Here is a 16,388-nt window from a genome sequence, read left to right as displayed (position 1 = left end):
ACTGGCAGCTGCTGTACCTGAGGCTGGGAGGGTTTAAAACTCAAATTCTGCCCCAAAATGGCTTTTTTTAAAGCTGTTTTTAAAAATCTTTTCCAGTTATAATTTCTCCAAGCAAAGTTTTGCCATCCACAGAGGCAAAAAGAGGAGTTTTGACCCAAAAGAATTGCGGTGAAACTCAGGAATTCCTCACCCAGGAGCTGCCTGGGGCCTCTTGCAGGAGAGATCTGAGCAGGTTTGGGGCTCTTCGGGGTCACTGGGCTGATTTTTGTCAAGATCATTAAAAAAATCCCATTTCTGAGCTTTTTGCCTGTAATGAACAGCCTGGTGAGGAGAGGAATTTCCATGTGGGATGTTTTGTGGCACAGCAGAGGGGAGTCTCGTACTTCCAGTGCTGCAAAACAGCCCCAAAAAGAGGTTTTTTTGTGGGTAAAAAACAGGATAAAATTCATGGGGAGGAGGGGACAGCCACCCCTGGCCCAGGTGACACCAGGATTGTCCCAATCCTCATTATGGGACAAGAATTCCACAATCAAACCTCCTGCTTTTCCAAGTGTTTCTACTTCAAAATTTTTCACTTTCAAATTTTTCCCTTTTTAATTTTTTTTTTTACTTTTGGGGGGGGGGATTTTTCCCCTAATCTTCCCCCTTAGTTTGAAGTATCCCAACCCAAAGAATGTGCAGGTTTAGCCCAAAATGAGGATTTCAATGGGATTTTTTTTCCCAACCTGAAGAACTTTATAGTGGTTGAAATGGGGAGGAAATATTTGAATTACTGCAGACACACCCAAAAAAAAGAGACTCAACTCAACTTTTTACTTTCGACCAAAAGTTTTTTTTTTTTTAGATTTTTTTTCATTTTATACCAACAGATGTTAAAAAATACAGACTTGTTTTACAAGAATAGCACCATTTTTTGATTTTTTTTGTGTGTTTTTAAACTCATATTATACATGAACACTCCTGCTGGGGGGAAAGGGGAAAATTTGGGGTGAGGAGGGGATTTTTGATACCTGGATTGGTGAGATCCCATTTTTTTCAGGGAAAAAGGGATCACTGACATTCCCACCTCCACGTGACCTCAAAAACAGGTCTTCCAGGAAGAGAATAAATAAATATTAACGGGTTTTTCCTTTGATTCTGGTGTTGGGATGAGGTGGTTGCTCCCTGATTCGGGGTGAGCCCTTTCAGTGCAGAACTTCTCAGCTCCTTTTTGGGATGGATCCCGTTTTTTGTGGTTTTTTTGCTCTTTTTTTAAGGAATCGGGCTGGGCTTTTTTTAAAAAAAAAAAACAACAAAAACCAAACCAACAAACAAAAACCACGACAACCAAAAACAAACAACCACACCAAAAAAATCCTTTTTTTTTTACAAGAAGCAGACGGGGCCGAGGTCGACCCCAAACTCCTGCTCGGGTCCCCCAATGTCCATAGGTGCAATGTCCACGATGGGCAGGCGCGAGGTCTTCTGCGAGCGGTACTCGATGACAGTCCTGCCCCACTTCCCGGTGTGTTTCTGAGGGAAAAATGGGCAAAAATGGGGTTATTTAATCTGTTACGTCCCCACCAAACCCTTCAAATCCCAGTTTGAACCCAAATTTGTCATCAAGCATAGAGGGGCCCCGCTTCTTGGTGTGTTTCTAGGGAAAAAGTGGGTAAAAATGGGGTTATTTAATCCTCCAGAACTTTCCAGCTCTCAGTTTGGGCCCAAATTTATCATTAGCATTGGGAAAATGGGGTTATTTAATCATCTAGAACCTTCCCAATCTCAGTTTGGGCCCAAATTTATCATTAGCATTGGGAAAATGGGGTTATTTAATCATCTAGAACCTTCCCAATGAACCTTCCCAATCTCAGTTTGAGCCCCATTTCTTTGTTAAACCCAGAAGGGCCACATTTCCCAGAGTGTTTCTGAGGGGAAAACACTGGAAAATGGGGTTTGGAGTCCCCATCCCTGGAGCACCACGGCCAGCTGGAGGCGTTACCCAAATCCTGGCCGCGGTGACAAGCTGCTGTCACCTCACGGGCTGGTGGCTCTTGGTGACGAGACGCTGTCACCTCACAGGTCGCTGAGCTCCCAGCTTCCTCCCAACCTGGTGAAGCCCAGGATTTACGGATCCTGCCCCGATTTCCGCCCTCCCTGCCCGGCACGCACCGTGCAGCCGTCCTCCAGCACGCTGTAGGTGAACCTGCTGTTGCCCTCGGCGCGGATCTCCACGTCGTTGGAGCCCTGGATGAGCAGAGCCTTCCTCAGGCTGCCCGACTCCTCGTCCAGGTAGGCCACGCTGTTGCGGCAGTGGTAGGTGACGTTCTGGGAGCCCTCGGTGGACAGCAGCCTCAGGAAGGTCATCTGGATGTTGGCCGTGTTGGGCGCCAGCTCCTCAGCGCCGTAGCTGAACTGCAGGGAGGAGGGAGGCTTTCAGACGGATTTTTTGGGGGATTTTGGGCTTTTTTTGCCAGGATTTCAGGGGAATTTCCAGGGTCTGCTTTCCCAGAGGGGTGTAGCTGTCACGGCCTGATGCCAAGATTTTCATGAAAGTCTCTAAATCAACTGGTTCTGGTACAAAACCCATCAGTTTCACCTCAAGGAAGGACATCGCTCCAAGTTTTCCATGAAATTCCTAAACCCACCAATATCTGATCCAAACCTCATCAATTTCACCCTAAAGAAGGACACTGCTCCAGGATTTCCATAAAGTCCTCTGGATCAACCAGTTCTGATCCAAACACTACCTATTTCACCCCGAGGAGGGACATCAAACTTTCAGTAAAATCCCCTAAATTAACCATTTCTGATCCAACAACCACCAATTCCCCCCCACCAGGATGGACATCAGCTCCAGGATCTCTATATAATCCTCAAATCACCCAATATCTGATAGAACCACCAAAAACTTCGCCCCCAGGAAGGACATCAGCCCCAGCTTTCCTGTGGAACTCCACGCCCACCCCTCCTCCCCGTTCGTTCTCCGTGCCCATCCCGGACACCCACGTGGAAGCCGCCGTTGATGGTCTCGGCGAACCAGACGTGCTTCTTCTCCTTGGCCTTGCTGCTCCACCAGTTCTTCCTGGGGATGCTGCCGGGGCTGGGGTACACGCACGTCTCCCCCGTGGCCATGTTGCAGAAGACCTTGATGGCATCCAGGGTGCAGCCCTGGTTGGGGTCGATCCAGTAATCGCCTGTGGATGGAGGGCACAGGGTGAGTGACCGGTGGTGGGGTCAGCGAGGGGGCAGTCCTTGGTGTCCAGGCGTGGAGGGGACACGGGGATGGAGGCAGGGATGGATGCAGGGCTGGACACAGGGATGGACAGGGACGGACACAGGGACGGACACAGATGGACACAGGGCCGGAGCCTCTCTCTCACCGCTCTTCCAGTCGGGGTGGCAGAGTTTGATGTCTCGGCAGGTCCTGGCTGGGTTCTTGCGGGAGCCCTCGGGGCTGCGGATGCTCTCGATCTGGTTGTTGAGGGCCTTGAGGGTGGCGTCCACCTCGGCGTCGTGCGGCCGCAGCCCCGGCGCCGCCTCATCTGCCCGCATGTAGCGCCCGGGGTCGGGGCCCTTCTCGGGCTGCCCCAGCCCCGCGAACGCCGACATGTCGATGCCGGTGCCGGGGGGCCCGGGGGGGCCGGGCGGGCCGGGGTTCCCGGGGGGGCCCTGCAGGAATGAGGAGAGGTCATGGGGTGACCGGCTGGGGCTCGGATCCCACTGCCCGCTGAATCCCTCTGTGCCCCACAGCATCCCTCCCTCACAGCATCCCTCCCCTGCTGGATCCCCTCTCCCCTGCTGGATCCCCTCTCCCCGGCTGGATCCCCTCTCCCCGGCTGGATCCCCTCTCCCCGGCTGGATCCCTCCCGGATCCCCTCTCCCCTCCTGGATCCCTCCCGGATCCCCTCTCCCCTCCTGGATCCCTCCCGGATCCCCTCTCCCCGCTGTCCCCGCTCACCGCCGGGCCAGGCTCGCCGCTCCTCCCGCGGGGTCCAGGGGGGCCGATGGGCCCAGGCATCCCATTGGAGCCGTCCTTGCCTGAAGGGCCCACGGGGCCAGGGGGACCCTGAAAAACCCCGAAAAGGGCTCAGGGCACAGCAGGGATGCGGCTGCTACCCCAGGCGTGACACCTGTCCAGGGCGCCTCCTTTTCCCCTTTTTTTCCCCAAAATTCCAGGACTTACCCTGGGCCCGGAGGGACCCGCGGGCCCGGCAGCACCCTGGTCTCCAGAAGGACCCTGGGAAGGATGGGAGGATGGAGGATTTGGAATCCCACGGGAGATTTGGGGTGGGATTTGGGATGCAGGATGTGGGGTTTGAGGTGTAGGGTGTGGGGTTTGAGGTGTGGGGTGTGGGGTTTGAGGTGTGGGGTGTGGGATATGGGATTTGGGATGTGGGATTTGAGGTGTGGGGTGTAGGGTTTGGGGTGTGGGATTTGGGACCTATGGGGGGCAGTGGTCCCCAATGCCAGCACTTACGGGGGGCCCGGGCAGCCCCTGGAGCCCGGTGAAGCCCCGGTGCCCCTTCAGGCCGCGCTCTCCAGCCTCGCCCGCCTCGCCTTTGTCACCGCGTGGCCCCTGGGGACCCTGCAAGGGGGACACCACGCGTCAGGAGTGGGGTGATCCCAAACCAGGGTGCCAGACTGCGATCCCAAACTGGGATCCCCGGAATTCCACAATTCCGGGTGGGACTCACTCACCGGCATTCCCCGGGCGCCAGCGGGGCCGGAGGGACCCATGGGACCCTGAGCACCCTGCGGGAGAAAGGAGGGGAGTCAAAAACAGCAGGAATGGGATTTGGAATTTGAGGTGTGGGATTGAGTGTTCCCAGCTGCCCAGCGCACTGCAGATATTCCCAGTTTTATCTCCTGGGGTCCTCAGCTCATTCCCAGTTCCAGCTCCTGGAGCTCCCAGGCAGATCCCAAACCAGGCTCCCAGGAATCCTCAGGAAGTCACTTGGAGCTGCTCCTTGTGCTGTTCCCAGATGATCCCAGACAGCTCCATGCTCCGGATTTGGGGTGATTCCCAGTAATTCCTGTCTCCCCCCATCCCAGCGTGTCACACTCACCGTCTCTCCCCTGTCTCCCTGTTTTCCAGTGGGTCCCACGGGGCCCGGAGCGCCGGGAGCGCCGGGAGCACCGGGAGCACCCACTGGGCCGGTCTCGCCACGATCACCCTGGGAACAGGGAATGGGGTCAGGAATTCCGGCTCTGGATGGGGGCGAGCACAGGCATAACGGGAATTCCTGGGAATTCTGGTGCTTGAGAAATCCGGGGTGAGCTCACCTTCACTCCTGCTGCCCCATCCCTGCCCGGGGGTCCGTCAGAGCCGGGACTTCCCTGGGAAAAGAGAAGGAATTCAGCTTTTGCCTTTGGGATGGGGGGAAAACTCAATTTTCCAGGCAAAATCCTGAAAAATGTGCGAAAATGTGCCGGGATTTTCCGAGATCAACCTCAAGGCTGTGTCTGGCAGGATCAGCCAGGGATCCACCCTGGATATTCCAGACATTCCTAAATTTCCTACCTCCCTGCCGGGCTCTCCAGCTGGCCCCGTCAGCCCAGGGGGTCCCACGGGCCCGGGGGGTCCCCGGTCGCCGGCAGATCCAGGTGCTCCCTGTTTTCCAGGCTCTCCCTAAAAAAAACGGGAAAACCCCCCCATGAGTGAGTCTGGGTGGATCGAGGGCAGGAAAGCAGCAGGGAATCAGGAGAGAGGGAGGGAATTCAAACCCTCCTCGGCCACAAACTTTCCCCAGAGCTCGGGGGGCACAAAGTCCCGGTGGGAAAAAGGTAAAAATTTGTATGGAAAATGTGTCAAACTGGTCTGGTGCGTGGCCGTGTCAGTGGGGAAAAGCCTTGGGAGATTTTGGGACATTTTTTTGGCATGGAAAGTGCTGCGATCCCAAAAGCACCAGGATGGGGATGAGCAGCTTCCACCACTCCCACCCTCCCGAAATCCTCCCGCGCCACAAAATTGCCTCTGATGAGCTCCCGTTTCTTCCCAGACTTTGGGACTTTTTTGGGTTTTGGGTTTTTTTTGGTGTTTCTTAGGGTTTTGCTCACCGAGGGTCCGGGCAGCCCCGGGAAGCCGCGCTCGCCGCGCTGCCCCGGCAGCCCCACGATGCCGCGCTGTCCTGCCAGCCCCTGGGGACCGGGGGGACCGTCCGGACCCTGCGGGGACACAAAGGGGGTCAGCGCCACTCGGGGGCTGGCGAGGGCTCCGGGGGCGGTGTCCCCAAATCCCAAATACCGCTGGGCCGTCCTCGCCGGGCTCGCCCTTCTCTCCGGGGGGGCCGGCGGGGCCCTGCAGCCCCGGGTCCCCCGCTCGGCCCGGGGGTCCCGCGTCGCCCCGGGCGCCCTTGGGGCCGTCCTTGCCCGCGGAGCCGGGGGGTCCGGGCGGGCCGGGGTTACCCTGCAGGAGAGAGAGGTCGGGGTTAGAGGGAACTCAGGAGGGGTTTCCATATTCCTGATCCATCCCTGAGCCGTGCCTGATCCCATTCCCGATCCGTTCCTGATCCCAGTCCTGGCTGCTCATGGACTGGGGAGCACTGGGAATGTCCCGTGGAAGGGGTGGGTGGTGGCACCCGCAGGTGGCTTAGGTTTGGGGACATCATGGGGAGCTGCCCGACCCCCGAAGCTGGGGGTCAGCCATCCTGGCTGATCTGAATGGCCAGAGTGATCCCAGAGCTTCCTGAGAGCTGTCCCAAAATCAGCTGTTCCCACATGATCCCGGTTTTTCCCCAGTGATCCCAACTGTCCTGAGCGATCCCAGATCTTCCCAAGCGATCCTGGCTGCTCTCAGTGACGCCAGTTCTCCCCAGTGATCCCAGTTTGCCCCCAGTGATCCCAGTTGCCCCCAACTCACATTGGGGCCGGGGGGTCCAACACGTCCGGCGGCTCCGGGGAATCCGGTGGCTCCCTGGGGACAGAGTTGAGAGGGGGTCAGACCCGGACCCTCCCCCACTCCCCTCCCCCCCCATCCCCTCCCCCCCACTCACCGGGGGTCCCTGGGCGCCCCGGGCTCCTTTGGGACCGGTGACACCTGTGGGACCCTGGGAAGAGGCAGAAAACCGATCAGGACAGTCAGGACCTGGAGATTCCTGGAATTCCCAGGATGAGGGACCCCCGAAAGGGCTCAGCCCCAATTTTGGGGGTCTCGGCTGGACCCACCTGTGGTCCAGGAGCCCCGGAAGGACCCTGAGGCCCGGGGGCTCCGGCGTCACCCTTCTGGCCGGGCTCCCCCTGCTCGCCCTTGGCTCCAGGCTGGCCATCGGCGCCCTGGGAAAGAGCCACCGTCAGTGGTCAGCGGCACTGGGGACACTGGGAGGGACTGGGGACAGAACTCACGGGGGGTCCAGCGAATCCGGCAGGGCCGGGGGCTCCGGGCTCTCCGCGTTCTCCCTGTGGGGGAAACGGGGTGAAAATCAAGGGAATGGGGCAAATGTGGCACTGCCAGCACCAGAGGGGGGACAGGAGGCACTTACGGGGGCACCGCGGGCACCGGCGGCTCCGGACGGGCCGGGGGGGCCGGACTCGCCCTGGAAAGGAAGGGAGAGTTGTGGGGGATGGATGGGTCTGTCCGGGTGGGGCAGCGCGGGGCCGCCCCGGGGGTCCCGTGGGGTCTGCCCCGGGATCGGGTGGGATCTGCCCAGGGATTGGGTGGGATCCGCCCATGGATTGGGTGGGATCTGCCCAAGGATAGGGCGGGATCTGCCCAGGGATCGGGTGGGATCTGTCCCCAGGGATCGGGTGGGATCCGCCCAAGGATTGGGTGGGATCTGTCCCCAGGGATCGGGTGGGATCCACCCATGGATTGGGTGGGATCTGCCCAGGGATCGGGTGGGAGCTGTCCCCAGGGATCGGGTGGGATCCACCTCAGGATCGGGCGGGGTCTGTCCCCGTGGGAGCACTGGCGAGGTCACCCTGGTCTCACCTTCTCGCCGTTGGGGCCAGCGGGGCCGGGGGGGCCGATGGGACCGGTCAGACCCTGTGGGGACAGAGGGGACAGTGAGGCCACCGGGGGGGCCCTGGATAGCCACCATGGACATCCCTCACTGACCACCATGAGGAGGCCAGCAGGAGTGTCCCTGGCTGGCCACCAGGAGTGTCCCTGGCTGGCCACCAGCAGTGTCCTTGACTGGCCCCCTCCTGCCCTGTCCCCATCCCACTCACGCGAGCTCCGTCCTTTCCAGGTGCTCCCTCGGGTCCCTTCTCTCCAACGTCTCCCTGCAGGGTGGGACAGGGCCAGCATGAGCCCAGCTGAGCCCTGGCGGCACTGGTGGCACCCCGTGACCCCCATGTCATCATCACTCACCCTGTCCCCCTTGGGACCGGCGATGCCAGCGGCTCCTCTCTCCCCGGGCATCCCCTGCAGCCCCGGGGGTCCCTGGGCGCCGTTGGGGCCGGCGGGGCCGGTGGCACCCTAAAGCAGCAAAGGGACATCATGGATTGGGGTGTCACCCCCCGCGGTGGCACTGTCACTGGTGCTGTCCCCGCGTGTCACCCACCTTGGGTCCGTCGGTGCCGGGGGTGCCGGGGAGGCCGCGGGGGCCCTGCAGGCCCTGGGCGCCGGGAGAGCCGCGCTCGCCGGGGAAGCCGCGCTCACCCTGCGGACAGCGGGGACAGCTCAGCAAGGACACGGGGACACCCAAAAGGGTGGCACCGGGAGGGTGGGCAGGGCACCGTCCCACGCTGCCCTCGAAGGACTGGGATGGGGACGGAGCCAGCACAGATCTGGTGGCCCTGGGACCCCCAAAGTCCCCATGGGATGAACACGTCCCCGAGCTGCGAGGACAGGTGACAGTGGGACCACTCAAAGCCCCCCACAGGGGACACTCTGTGACCCCCCCAGGTGGCAGGTGACACTTACCCTGGGACCCACAAGCCCGGGGGCTCCGGCTTCTCCAGGAACGCCCTGTGGGAAGGAGACAAACGGGTTTGGGGTCAGACCTGAGGGATTTGGGGGATCCCAATCCCACCTGGGGGGACTGGGGGGGGTCTCACCTGATCTCCGGGCTTGCCGCTCTCACCGGGGGGACCTGGTGGCCCTGGCAGTCCCTGGGGGGGGGGCAGGAGCCATGTGAGAACAGTGACAGCGAGACCCTGGGGGCTGGGGTGGCATCACCCCAAACCCCCAACCCCCAACCCCAAAGCCGTGTGCTCACCTGGAAGCCGGAGGGGCCGGGGGCTCCTTGCTCTCCCCTCTCCCCTGCCGGGCCCTGTGGGATGGACGCTGCTCAAGGACCCCAAAAACCTCTGGGATTTCACACTTCCCCCACCCCAAGATTTTGGGGATCCCACAAACCCCAGCACCACAGGGGCTGGGGATTTGTGGGTTTTGGGATCCTCCAGCAGATCCAGAGGGGCTTTAGCCCAAATTTGGGGTTTTTAGCCCCAGTCCTGAGCTCGCCCTGTTGCACTCACAGCAGGTCCTGGGGGTCCGGCGGCTCCGGTCTCTCCGTCCTTGCCAGGAAGTCCCTGAGGAAATGGAAAACCCTACTGAGCCCCACATCCCATAAATCCTATTTCCCCCCTTTCCTGAGCCTCAGTTTCCCCTTTTGGGGGCTTTCAGGGTGGAGTGGCACCAAAAGGTGAATTTTTGGGGTTTGTGTGACAGAAAACCTCACCCTCAGCCCCGGTGCTCCAGGAAGTCCTTTTTCACCAGCTTTTCCAGGCTCACCCTAAAAAAGGATGGAGGATTTGGGGTTCCAGCCCCAGGGAGAATTCCCAGGTATTTTTAGAGGAAAAAGGGCCCTTACTCACATTGGCACCTTTGGGACCAGGGAACCCCATCACGCCAGGCTGGCCCCGAGCCCCCTGGGGGCCGGGGGGTCCGGGACGTCCGTCCTCGCCAGGGGCACCCTGTGGGGGCAGCGGGGTCAGTGGGGACAGGAGCCCACCCCAAATCCAAACTCCAAACCACCCCCGACCCCAAACCACTCCCAAGCTCAAACCCCAAACCACCCTCAACCCCAAACCACCCCAAACCCAAACCCAAAACCACTCCCGACCCCAAACCACCCCCAACCTCCAACTCCAAACCCCAAAACACCCCCAAACCAACCCCAAACCCCAGGCCCCTAATGGGGTGTCACTCACTGTGGGGCCGACTTTGCCTTGGGGCCCAGCGTCCCCGGGGCGACCTGTGAGACCCTGTGGGGACAAAAAGGGTTTGTGGTGTGGGGGGCACGACCCCATGGCCGTGGGGTGACCCCAAAGGGCACCACAAAGAGCAAAGAACAACATATGCACCTTGGGAATCCCAAAGAGCAGCTGAATTTGCAGAGAGCATCTTAATTAACCTCAAAGTTTCTCAATTAGCACCAAAGAGAGCCAAGAGACCAGAAAAGGTCTTAATGCCAAAGGGCATCTTGGCTAACCCCAGAAGTACCTTAGTGACCCCAAAAGCTCCTTAAACAACCCCAAAAGCACCTTGAGCAATCCTAAGAGCACCTTATCAACCCAAAAGTACCTTATCAACCCCCAAAATCTCCAGAAACCACCCTCAAAATCTCCTCATTGACCCCAAAAGCACCTTGACCACCCCCAAAACCACCTTTACCAATCTTAAAATCATGTTAGTGACCCCAAAACCACCTTAACCACCCTCAAAATCAGCTGACTGACCCCAAGAGTGCTTTAACAAACCCCAACACCCCCCATGCCTCCCCCAGAGCCCAGAGGTGCCCCCCTGTCCCCATTTTTGGGGTCCCTGCTGTCCCTCACCCTGGCTCCAGGCAGGCCGGGCTCTCCGGGGCGTCCGGGGTCGCCGGTGGCTCCTTTGGGGCCGGCCAGGCCAGCGGGGCCGCGCTCGCCCGGGGCCCCCTGCGGGGGATTTGAGGTCAGTTTGGGGGATTTGGGGTCAGTTTGGGGGATTTGGGGTCACCCCCAGGACACCCCCGGTGTCCCCAGAGTCCCACCTTGGGGCCGGCCAGCCCGTCCTGGCCGGGGAATCCGCGGTTGCCGGGAGCTCCCTGTGGAGGAAGATGAGGATTTGTGGGGTCAGGGGAGGGGTTTAGGGTCGAGGGAAGGATTTTTGGGATTGGGGTGGGTTCTTTGGGATCAGGGTCATTTTTTTTGGGGTCAGGGTCAGTTTTTTGGGGTCAGTTGTTTGGGATCAGGGCGGTGTTTGGGGTCCAGGCCAGCACAGACCCTCTCTCCAGGTGGCCCCAAAGGTCCGGCAGCTCCGGGTTCTCCGCGGGCTCCTCTCTTCCCTTCCTCCCCGGCCGGTCCGGGGGCACCCTGGGGTCCTGCGGGGCCCTGAGGGCGAGGAGGAAAAGGGGTCACAAGGAGCCTTCATCCCCTCCCCGACGCCCCCGGGGACAAACCCGTAACCGCGAGTCCCGCTCTGTCCCCTCTGTCCCCTCTGTCCCCGCTGGCGCCGGGCTCGGCGGGGCCCCATTGATGGTGGTTAATGAGGCGAGGGGGGAATGTCCCCAAGGGGGGGACACGGAACACTGCGGCCATTGTCCCACTGTCCCCCGGCCACTGTCCCCCTGTGCGGGGGGGGACGCTGCCCCAAGGGGCCTCGTTAGGGGAACGGCTCGTTAGGGCCCGGGAGGTGCCCGAGGGGAGAGGGGGCCCGGGGATGGACACGGGGGTGAGATGGACACTGGGATGGACACTGGGATGGACACTGGGTGGGATGGACACTGGGTGGGATGGACACTGGGATGGACACTGGGTGGGATGGACACTGGGTGGGATGGACACTGGGATGGACACTGGGATGGACACTGGGTGGGGTGGACACTGGGTGGGATGGACACTGGGATGGACACTGGGTGGGATGGACACTGGGTGGGGTGGACACTGGGATGGACACTGGGTGGGGTGGACACTGGGATGGGATGGACACTGGGATGGACACTGGGATGGGGTGGACACTGGGATGGGATGGACACTGGGATGGACACTGGGATGGGGTGGACACTGGGATGGGATGGACACTGGGGTGGACTCTGGGCTGAGCAATGAGGGGCCGGGGCTGGGCACTCCAGGGACAGTGAGGGCCAGGGCTGGACCCCCGGCCAGGGGCTCTGGTGTCCCCCAGCCCCACTCACCGTCTCTCCCTTGGGTCCCTGCTCGCCTTTGAATCCCGCGATGCCGGGCTCGCCCTGAGGAGGGGGGACAGTGTCACAGCGTCCCCACAGCTGTCCCCACCCCAACCCTGGCCTGGTCTCCAGGTCCTTGTCCCCATCCCGTCCCATCCCATCCATCCCATCCCATCCCATCCCATCCCATCCCATCCCATCCCACCCACAGTGTTCCCTTAGGGGTCAGGGCTGAGTGACCCGGGAGTGACCCAGGGGTGACCCAGGGGTGACCCAGGGGTGACCCCCAAAGGGGGAATGTGTGAAGGGGGCGTGGCCTGAGTATGAAGGGGCGGCACCAGCCTCTGGTGGGTGGGCGTGGCCAACGGGTGTGGTCAGTGTCCGGGGCGCGGTCACTGGGCGTGGCGGGGTGCCCGGGGGGACGTCGGGGGTCTCTCACCGTCTGTCCCTTGGGGCCCAGTGGGCCGGTGGCTCCCTGGGGTCCGGGTGGGCCGCGGGGGCCGGGGAATCCTGGAGCGCCGGCGATGCCTGGAGCGCCCTGCAGACACCGGGGATGTCAGGGACCCCGCAGCGGCCCTCAGTGTCCCCAGCATCACCAGTGTCCCCACTGTCCCCTCTCTGCCGGCAGTTCCTGTCCCCCAGCAGCTCAAATCTCACCCTGTCCCTGCAGCCCCAGTGTCCCCCAATACCCCCCAGCATCCCCCCAGTGTCCCCACACCTCTCTCTGTCCCCAGTGTCCCCCATCCCTGAGTGCCCCACGACTCCCAGGGGACCCAAATGCCCCAAAATCCCAGCGCAGCCCTCGGCACCTGCTCCTCACCCCGGGCCAGTCCCTGTCCCCACAGCCAGGGGCTCACAGGGACAAGCCATCCCTGTCCCTGTCGCCGTCCCTGTCCCCGTCCCCACTCACCGCCGATCCCTTCGCTCCGGGGATGCCGTCGGTCCCTGGGTTCCCCTACAAGCAGACCTCGCTGAGCTCCGTGCCTCAGTTTCCCCGGATCCGGCCCTGTCCCCGCCGCTCCCAGCTCAGGGGACAACGCGGGGGGACAAGGCCACCAGGGCGAGGGGACACAGGGAGGGACAAAGCCACCAGGGCGAGGGGACACAGGGACTTACGGGGGCGCCGGCGGGGCCGGGCGAGCCGGGGGTCCCGGATTCCCCGCGGGGTCCCTGGGCACCCTCGGGTCCTCGCGCTCCGGTGGGACCCGCTTCACCCTGGGGGGGAGGTGGCCAAGAGAGTCAGGGGTGACATCGGGACCCTCCTGTCCCCACCGGGACCATCCCTGTCCCCTCACCTTGGAGCCGGGGGCGCCGGGGAAGCCGGGGGCTCCTGCGGGCCCGACGGGACCCTGGGGGCGAGAGGAGCGTGAGGGTCCCCCCGGGCTCTGGGGGGCCTTGAAGGGACCCCCCTGTCCCCTCGGGGGGATGACACGAGGGCGGGGGACGCGCCAACCCCCGCTGGACTTACGGGGGGTCCGGCTGGGCCCGGGAGGCCGTCGTTGCCACGAGCGCCCTGGGGGGAGACGGTGCCGGGGGTGACGGGGGGTCCCCAGGGCGGGGGACAGGCTCCCCCCTGCCACCCCCAGGTGCCACCGGCGCCGCAGGTGACATCGCAGGTGACACCACACTCACCGCAGCGCCCGAGGGGCCGGGGCGTCCTCGCTCTCCGGGCAGCCCGCGGGGACCCTGTGGGGACAGACGGTGACAGGTGAGGCCCGGCGGGTGCTGGCCCTCGCCGAGCCCACCCGGCCGTGCCTCAGTTTCCCTCTCGCAGCGCGCACTCACCATGGGGCCGGGGGAGCCGTTCTCGCCCGGGGAGCCGGACTCGCCCTGCGGGGAGGGACACAGGTGAGCGCGGGGCGGGGACATCCCCTGCTGTCACAGGGACCAGAGCCAGGGGACAGCCAGCCCAGCACGGCGACAGCCACTGCACCGCGGGAGCTGTCCCCAGCCCCTGGGACTGCCACCCCCTCTCACTGTCCCCAGCTCCTGGGACTGCCACCCCCTCTCACCTTGGCTCCAGGTGCTCCCGCCTCTCCCTTGGCGCCGTCCAGGCCGGGGTAGCCCTGGGGACAGCGACACGGCGGGGGTGTGACAATGACAGAGCCGCTCCGGGGGACGCGGGAGACGCGGGGACAGGGAGGGGACACGCACTCACCCGGTGGCCTTTGACTCCAGGCAGGCCGGGGGTCCCGGGGAAGCCACGAGCGCCCTGCGGGCAGTGGAGAAGGGACAGTTGGGGACAGGGAGGGGACAGGGAGGGGACAGCGGTGGCTTTGTGGCGGTGCCGCGCTCACCTGGGGGCCGGGGGGGCCGCGCTCGCCGGATTTCCCGGGTTTGCCGGTCTCGCCCTGCAGGGAAAATGGGATTTTTGAGGGGATGGGGACACAAAAATGTCACTTTTTGTCCCTTCTCAGCCCGGCTGCGGCGGCTGAATGTCACCAGTGTCACTCACATCGTCGCCGGGTTTGCCAGGAGGTCCCGGAGGTCCCCGGGGACCCATCGGACCCTGAAGAGGACAAAGAGGCGGCGGTGAGCGGCGCTGGGGGCTGGCAGTGCCCGGGTTTGGGGGGTTTGGGGACATTTGGGGACACTCACAGCAGCGCCTGGCTCGCCGGGCTCACCGGGGTTGCCTTGGAATCCTTGGGGACCCTGCGGGGACAAGGGACATCAGCGGGGGTGGCACCAGCCGGCCCGAAATTTGGGGAGGGGGGCGATACTTACGGGGGAGCCGGAGGGGCCGGGGGGGCCGCGGGGTCCCATGGGGCCCTGGGGGAACACAGCGATGTCACTTGGGGGGGGGACACCGGCTGGGGACGTCCCCGAAGCCACCAAAGACCACCCAAGACTGGGGGTCCTGCAGTGGGGTCAGGCTGCACGGGGGGGGTTTCATGGAAATCTGGGGGGAAGTGAGGGGGATTTTGGGGGTTTTTGGGGTGACACTACCATGGGTCCCTGCATGACGCCCATCTGAGCCCCTCCAGCCTTCTCGTCGAAGCCCCCAGCCATCTGAGCCGCGAAGTTCTGCCAGGGAAAGGAGGCTCAGCACCCCGGAGACCCCCAAAAAACCCGGTTCCCAGAAAACCCCCCCAATTCCCATCAAAATCCCTGCTGCTGCACTCAAAACCCACCCAAATTCCCTCAAAGCCCACCCAAATTCCCTCAACTCCCCCAAATCCCCTCAAAACTTCCCTCAATCTCCTCAACCCCCCCAATCTCCTCAACCCCCCCAAAATCCCCTCCAAATCCCCCTCAATTCCCACCAGAGTTACATGAAACCCACCCGGGTCCCGGGGGTCCGGGGGGTCCGGGGGGGCCGGGATTTCCTGGAGTTCCGGGCTCCCCATCCCTGCCCCGGGGGCCGGGGGCGCCCTGGGATGAGGGGACAAAAAAAAAAAAAAAAAAAGGGATTTTTGGGGTGTTCTCAGTTGGTTTTTGGTTTTTTTTGGGTTTGTCAAAGAGGATTTCAGGTTTTCACAGAGGATTTTGGGAGGCTCGCCGTGGATTTTGGGTACCGGGGGGGTTCCCAGAGGGATTTTAGGGGTCCTGGGGGTCCCTCTCACCTTCTCGCCCTTCTCGCCGCGGTCCCCTCGCTGTCCCTGCTCACCTGCGGGGCCCTGNNNNCTCACGCCCCTCCCCCGCTCTCCCAAACCCCCCTCCCCCAAAAATTCCAAAGATTTCCCGGCCCGGAGCTGCTCCCACCTGCGGGCCCGGGGGTCCTCGGGGTCCTACGACCTGTGGGGACACAAAAGGGGGGGACATTAGGGCTGAGGGGGTCCCAGCCCCTTTTTGGGGTCTGCCAAGCCCGCCCCTCCCACCTCAGCCCCTTTTTGGGGTCTCCCCCCCACTCACATCTTTGATGTCACCGGGTTCACCTTTCTGTCCCTGCAAGAGAAGCAAAGGGTGAGACCCCAAAACTGCCCCAAAATTCCCCTCTCTGCCCCCCAAGGACACAAAACTGCCCCAAAATTCCTCTCTCTGACCCCCAAGGACCCAAAACTGCCCCAAAATTCCTCTCTCTGCCCCCCAAGGACACAAAACTGCCCCAAAATTCCTCTCTCTGAGCCCCAGGGATGAGCACAAAACTGCCCCAAAAGCCCCTCAAGGCAAAGCAATGGATGAACCCAGAGACCCCAAAACTGTCCCAAAATTCCCACCAAAGGACGCCCAAAACCACCCCAGAATTCAGAACAATTGCCCTCCAAAGTCACTCACCTTGGGGCCAGGCTTCCCTGCAAGAAACCCCAAAAAAGCCCAAACCCAAAACCAAAACAAAAACAAAACAAAACAAAACAAAACAAAACAAAAAAAAAAAAAAAAAAAAAAAAAAAAAAAAAAAAAAAAAAAAAAAAAAAAAAA

The 16,388-nt window shown here is 61.8% G+C and overlaps 1 protein-coding gene across 1 annotated transcript in view; it reads right to left on the bottom strand.

Annotated features, from left to right (window-relative positions):
• Positions 1 to 1,130: 1,130 nt before the first annotated feature.
• COL2A1 (collagen type II alpha 1 chain) overlaps positions 1,131 to 16,388 on the bottom strand; it is an 18,297-nt gene continuing 3,039 nt past the window's right edge. Inside the window, exons 3-54 of the mRNA XM_041472185.1 lie at positions 16,245 to 16,261; positions 15,882 to 15,914; positions 15,732 to 15,764; positions 15,593 to 15,646; positions 15,302 to 15,401; positions 14,976 to 15,070; positions 14,754 to 14,798; positions 14,628 to 14,681; positions 14,485 to 14,538; positions 14,327 to 14,380; positions 14,188 to 14,241; positions 14,042 to 14,095; positions 13,815 to 13,859; positions 13,662 to 13,715; positions 13,498 to 13,542; positions 13,325 to 13,378; positions 13,146 to 13,244; positions 12,940 to 12,984; positions 12,469 to 12,567; positions 12,039 to 12,092; positions 11,128 to 11,235; positions 10,896 to 10,949; positions 10,702 to 10,800; positions 10,075 to 10,128; positions 9,739 to 9,837; positions 9,603 to 9,656; positions 9,400 to 9,453; positions 9,141 to 9,194; positions 8,980 to 9,033; positions 8,846 to 8,890; positions 8,484 to 8,582; positions 8,291 to 8,398; positions 8,149 to 8,202; positions 7,910 to 7,963; positions 7,461 to 7,514; positions 7,324 to 7,377; positions 7,147 to 7,254; positions 6,975 to 7,028; positions 6,842 to 6,895; positions 6,227 to 6,388; positions 6,040 to 6,147; positions 5,504 to 5,611; positions 5,266 to 5,319; positions 5,049 to 5,156; positions 4,681 to 4,734; positions 4,460 to 4,567; positions 4,166 to 4,219; positions 3,941 to 4,048; positions 3,363 to 3,651; positions 2,989 to 3,176; positions 2,152 to 2,394; positions 1,131 to 1,512 (exon numbers count right to left, since the gene is read on the bottom strand). Of these exons, the coding sequence (XP_041328119.1) occupies positions 1,366 to 1,512; positions 2,152 to 2,394; positions 2,989 to 3,176; positions 3,363 to 3,651; positions 3,941 to 4,048; positions 4,166 to 4,219; positions 4,460 to 4,567; positions 4,681 to 4,734; positions 5,049 to 5,156; positions 5,266 to 5,319; positions 5,504 to 5,611; positions 6,040 to 6,147; positions 6,227 to 6,388; positions 6,842 to 6,895; positions 6,975 to 7,028; positions 7,147 to 7,254; positions 7,324 to 7,377; positions 7,461 to 7,514; positions 7,910 to 7,963; positions 8,149 to 8,202; positions 8,291 to 8,398; positions 8,484 to 8,582; positions 8,846 to 8,890; positions 8,980 to 9,033; positions 9,141 to 9,194; positions 9,400 to 9,453; positions 9,603 to 9,656; positions 9,739 to 9,837; positions 10,075 to 10,128; positions 10,702 to 10,800; positions 10,896 to 10,949; positions 11,128 to 11,235; positions 12,039 to 12,092; positions 12,469 to 12,567; positions 12,940 to 12,984; positions 13,146 to 13,244; positions 13,325 to 13,378; positions 13,498 to 13,542; positions 13,662 to 13,715; positions 13,815 to 13,859; positions 14,042 to 14,095; positions 14,188 to 14,241; positions 14,327 to 14,380; positions 14,485 to 14,538; positions 14,628 to 14,681; positions 14,754 to 14,798; positions 14,976 to 15,070; positions 15,302 to 15,401; positions 15,593 to 15,646; positions 15,732 to 15,764; positions 15,882 to 15,914; positions 16,245 to 16,261 (4,187 nt within the window). The 3' untranslated portion in view covers positions 1,131 to 1,365. The remainder of the gene's footprint in view (positions 1,513 to 2,151; positions 2,395 to 2,988; positions 3,177 to 3,362; positions 3,652 to 3,940; positions 4,049 to 4,165; positions 4,220 to 4,459; positions 4,568 to 4,680; positions 4,735 to 5,048; positions 5,157 to 5,265; positions 5,320 to 5,503; positions 5,612 to 6,039; positions 6,148 to 6,226; positions 6,389 to 6,841; positions 6,896 to 6,974; positions 7,029 to 7,146; positions 7,255 to 7,323; positions 7,378 to 7,460; positions 7,515 to 7,909; positions 7,964 to 8,148; positions 8,203 to 8,290; positions 8,399 to 8,483; positions 8,583 to 8,845; positions 8,891 to 8,979; positions 9,034 to 9,140; positions 9,195 to 9,399; positions 9,454 to 9,602; positions 9,657 to 9,738; positions 9,838 to 10,074; positions 10,129 to 10,701; positions 10,801 to 10,895; positions 10,950 to 11,127; positions 11,236 to 12,038; positions 12,093 to 12,468; positions 12,568 to 12,939; positions 12,985 to 13,145; positions 13,245 to 13,324; positions 13,379 to 13,497; positions 13,543 to 13,661; positions 13,716 to 13,814; positions 13,860 to 14,041; positions 14,096 to 14,187; positions 14,242 to 14,326; positions 14,381 to 14,484; positions 14,539 to 14,627; positions 14,682 to 14,753; positions 14,799 to 14,975; positions 15,071 to 15,301; positions 15,402 to 15,592; positions 15,647 to 15,731; positions 15,765 to 15,881; positions 15,915 to 16,244; positions 16,262 to 16,388) is intronic.

Source organism: Pyrgilauda ruficollis, unplaced genomic scaffold (assembly GCF_017590135.1).
Source record: "Pyrgilauda ruficollis isolate IOZ18807 unplaced genomic scaffold, ASM1759013v1 scaffold280, whole genome shotgun sequence".
NCBI lineage: Eukaryota > Metazoa > Chordata > Aves > Passeriformes > Passeridae > Pyrgilauda > Pyrgilauda ruficollis.
This window is presented reverse-complemented; position numbering and strand designations above follow the sequence as displayed.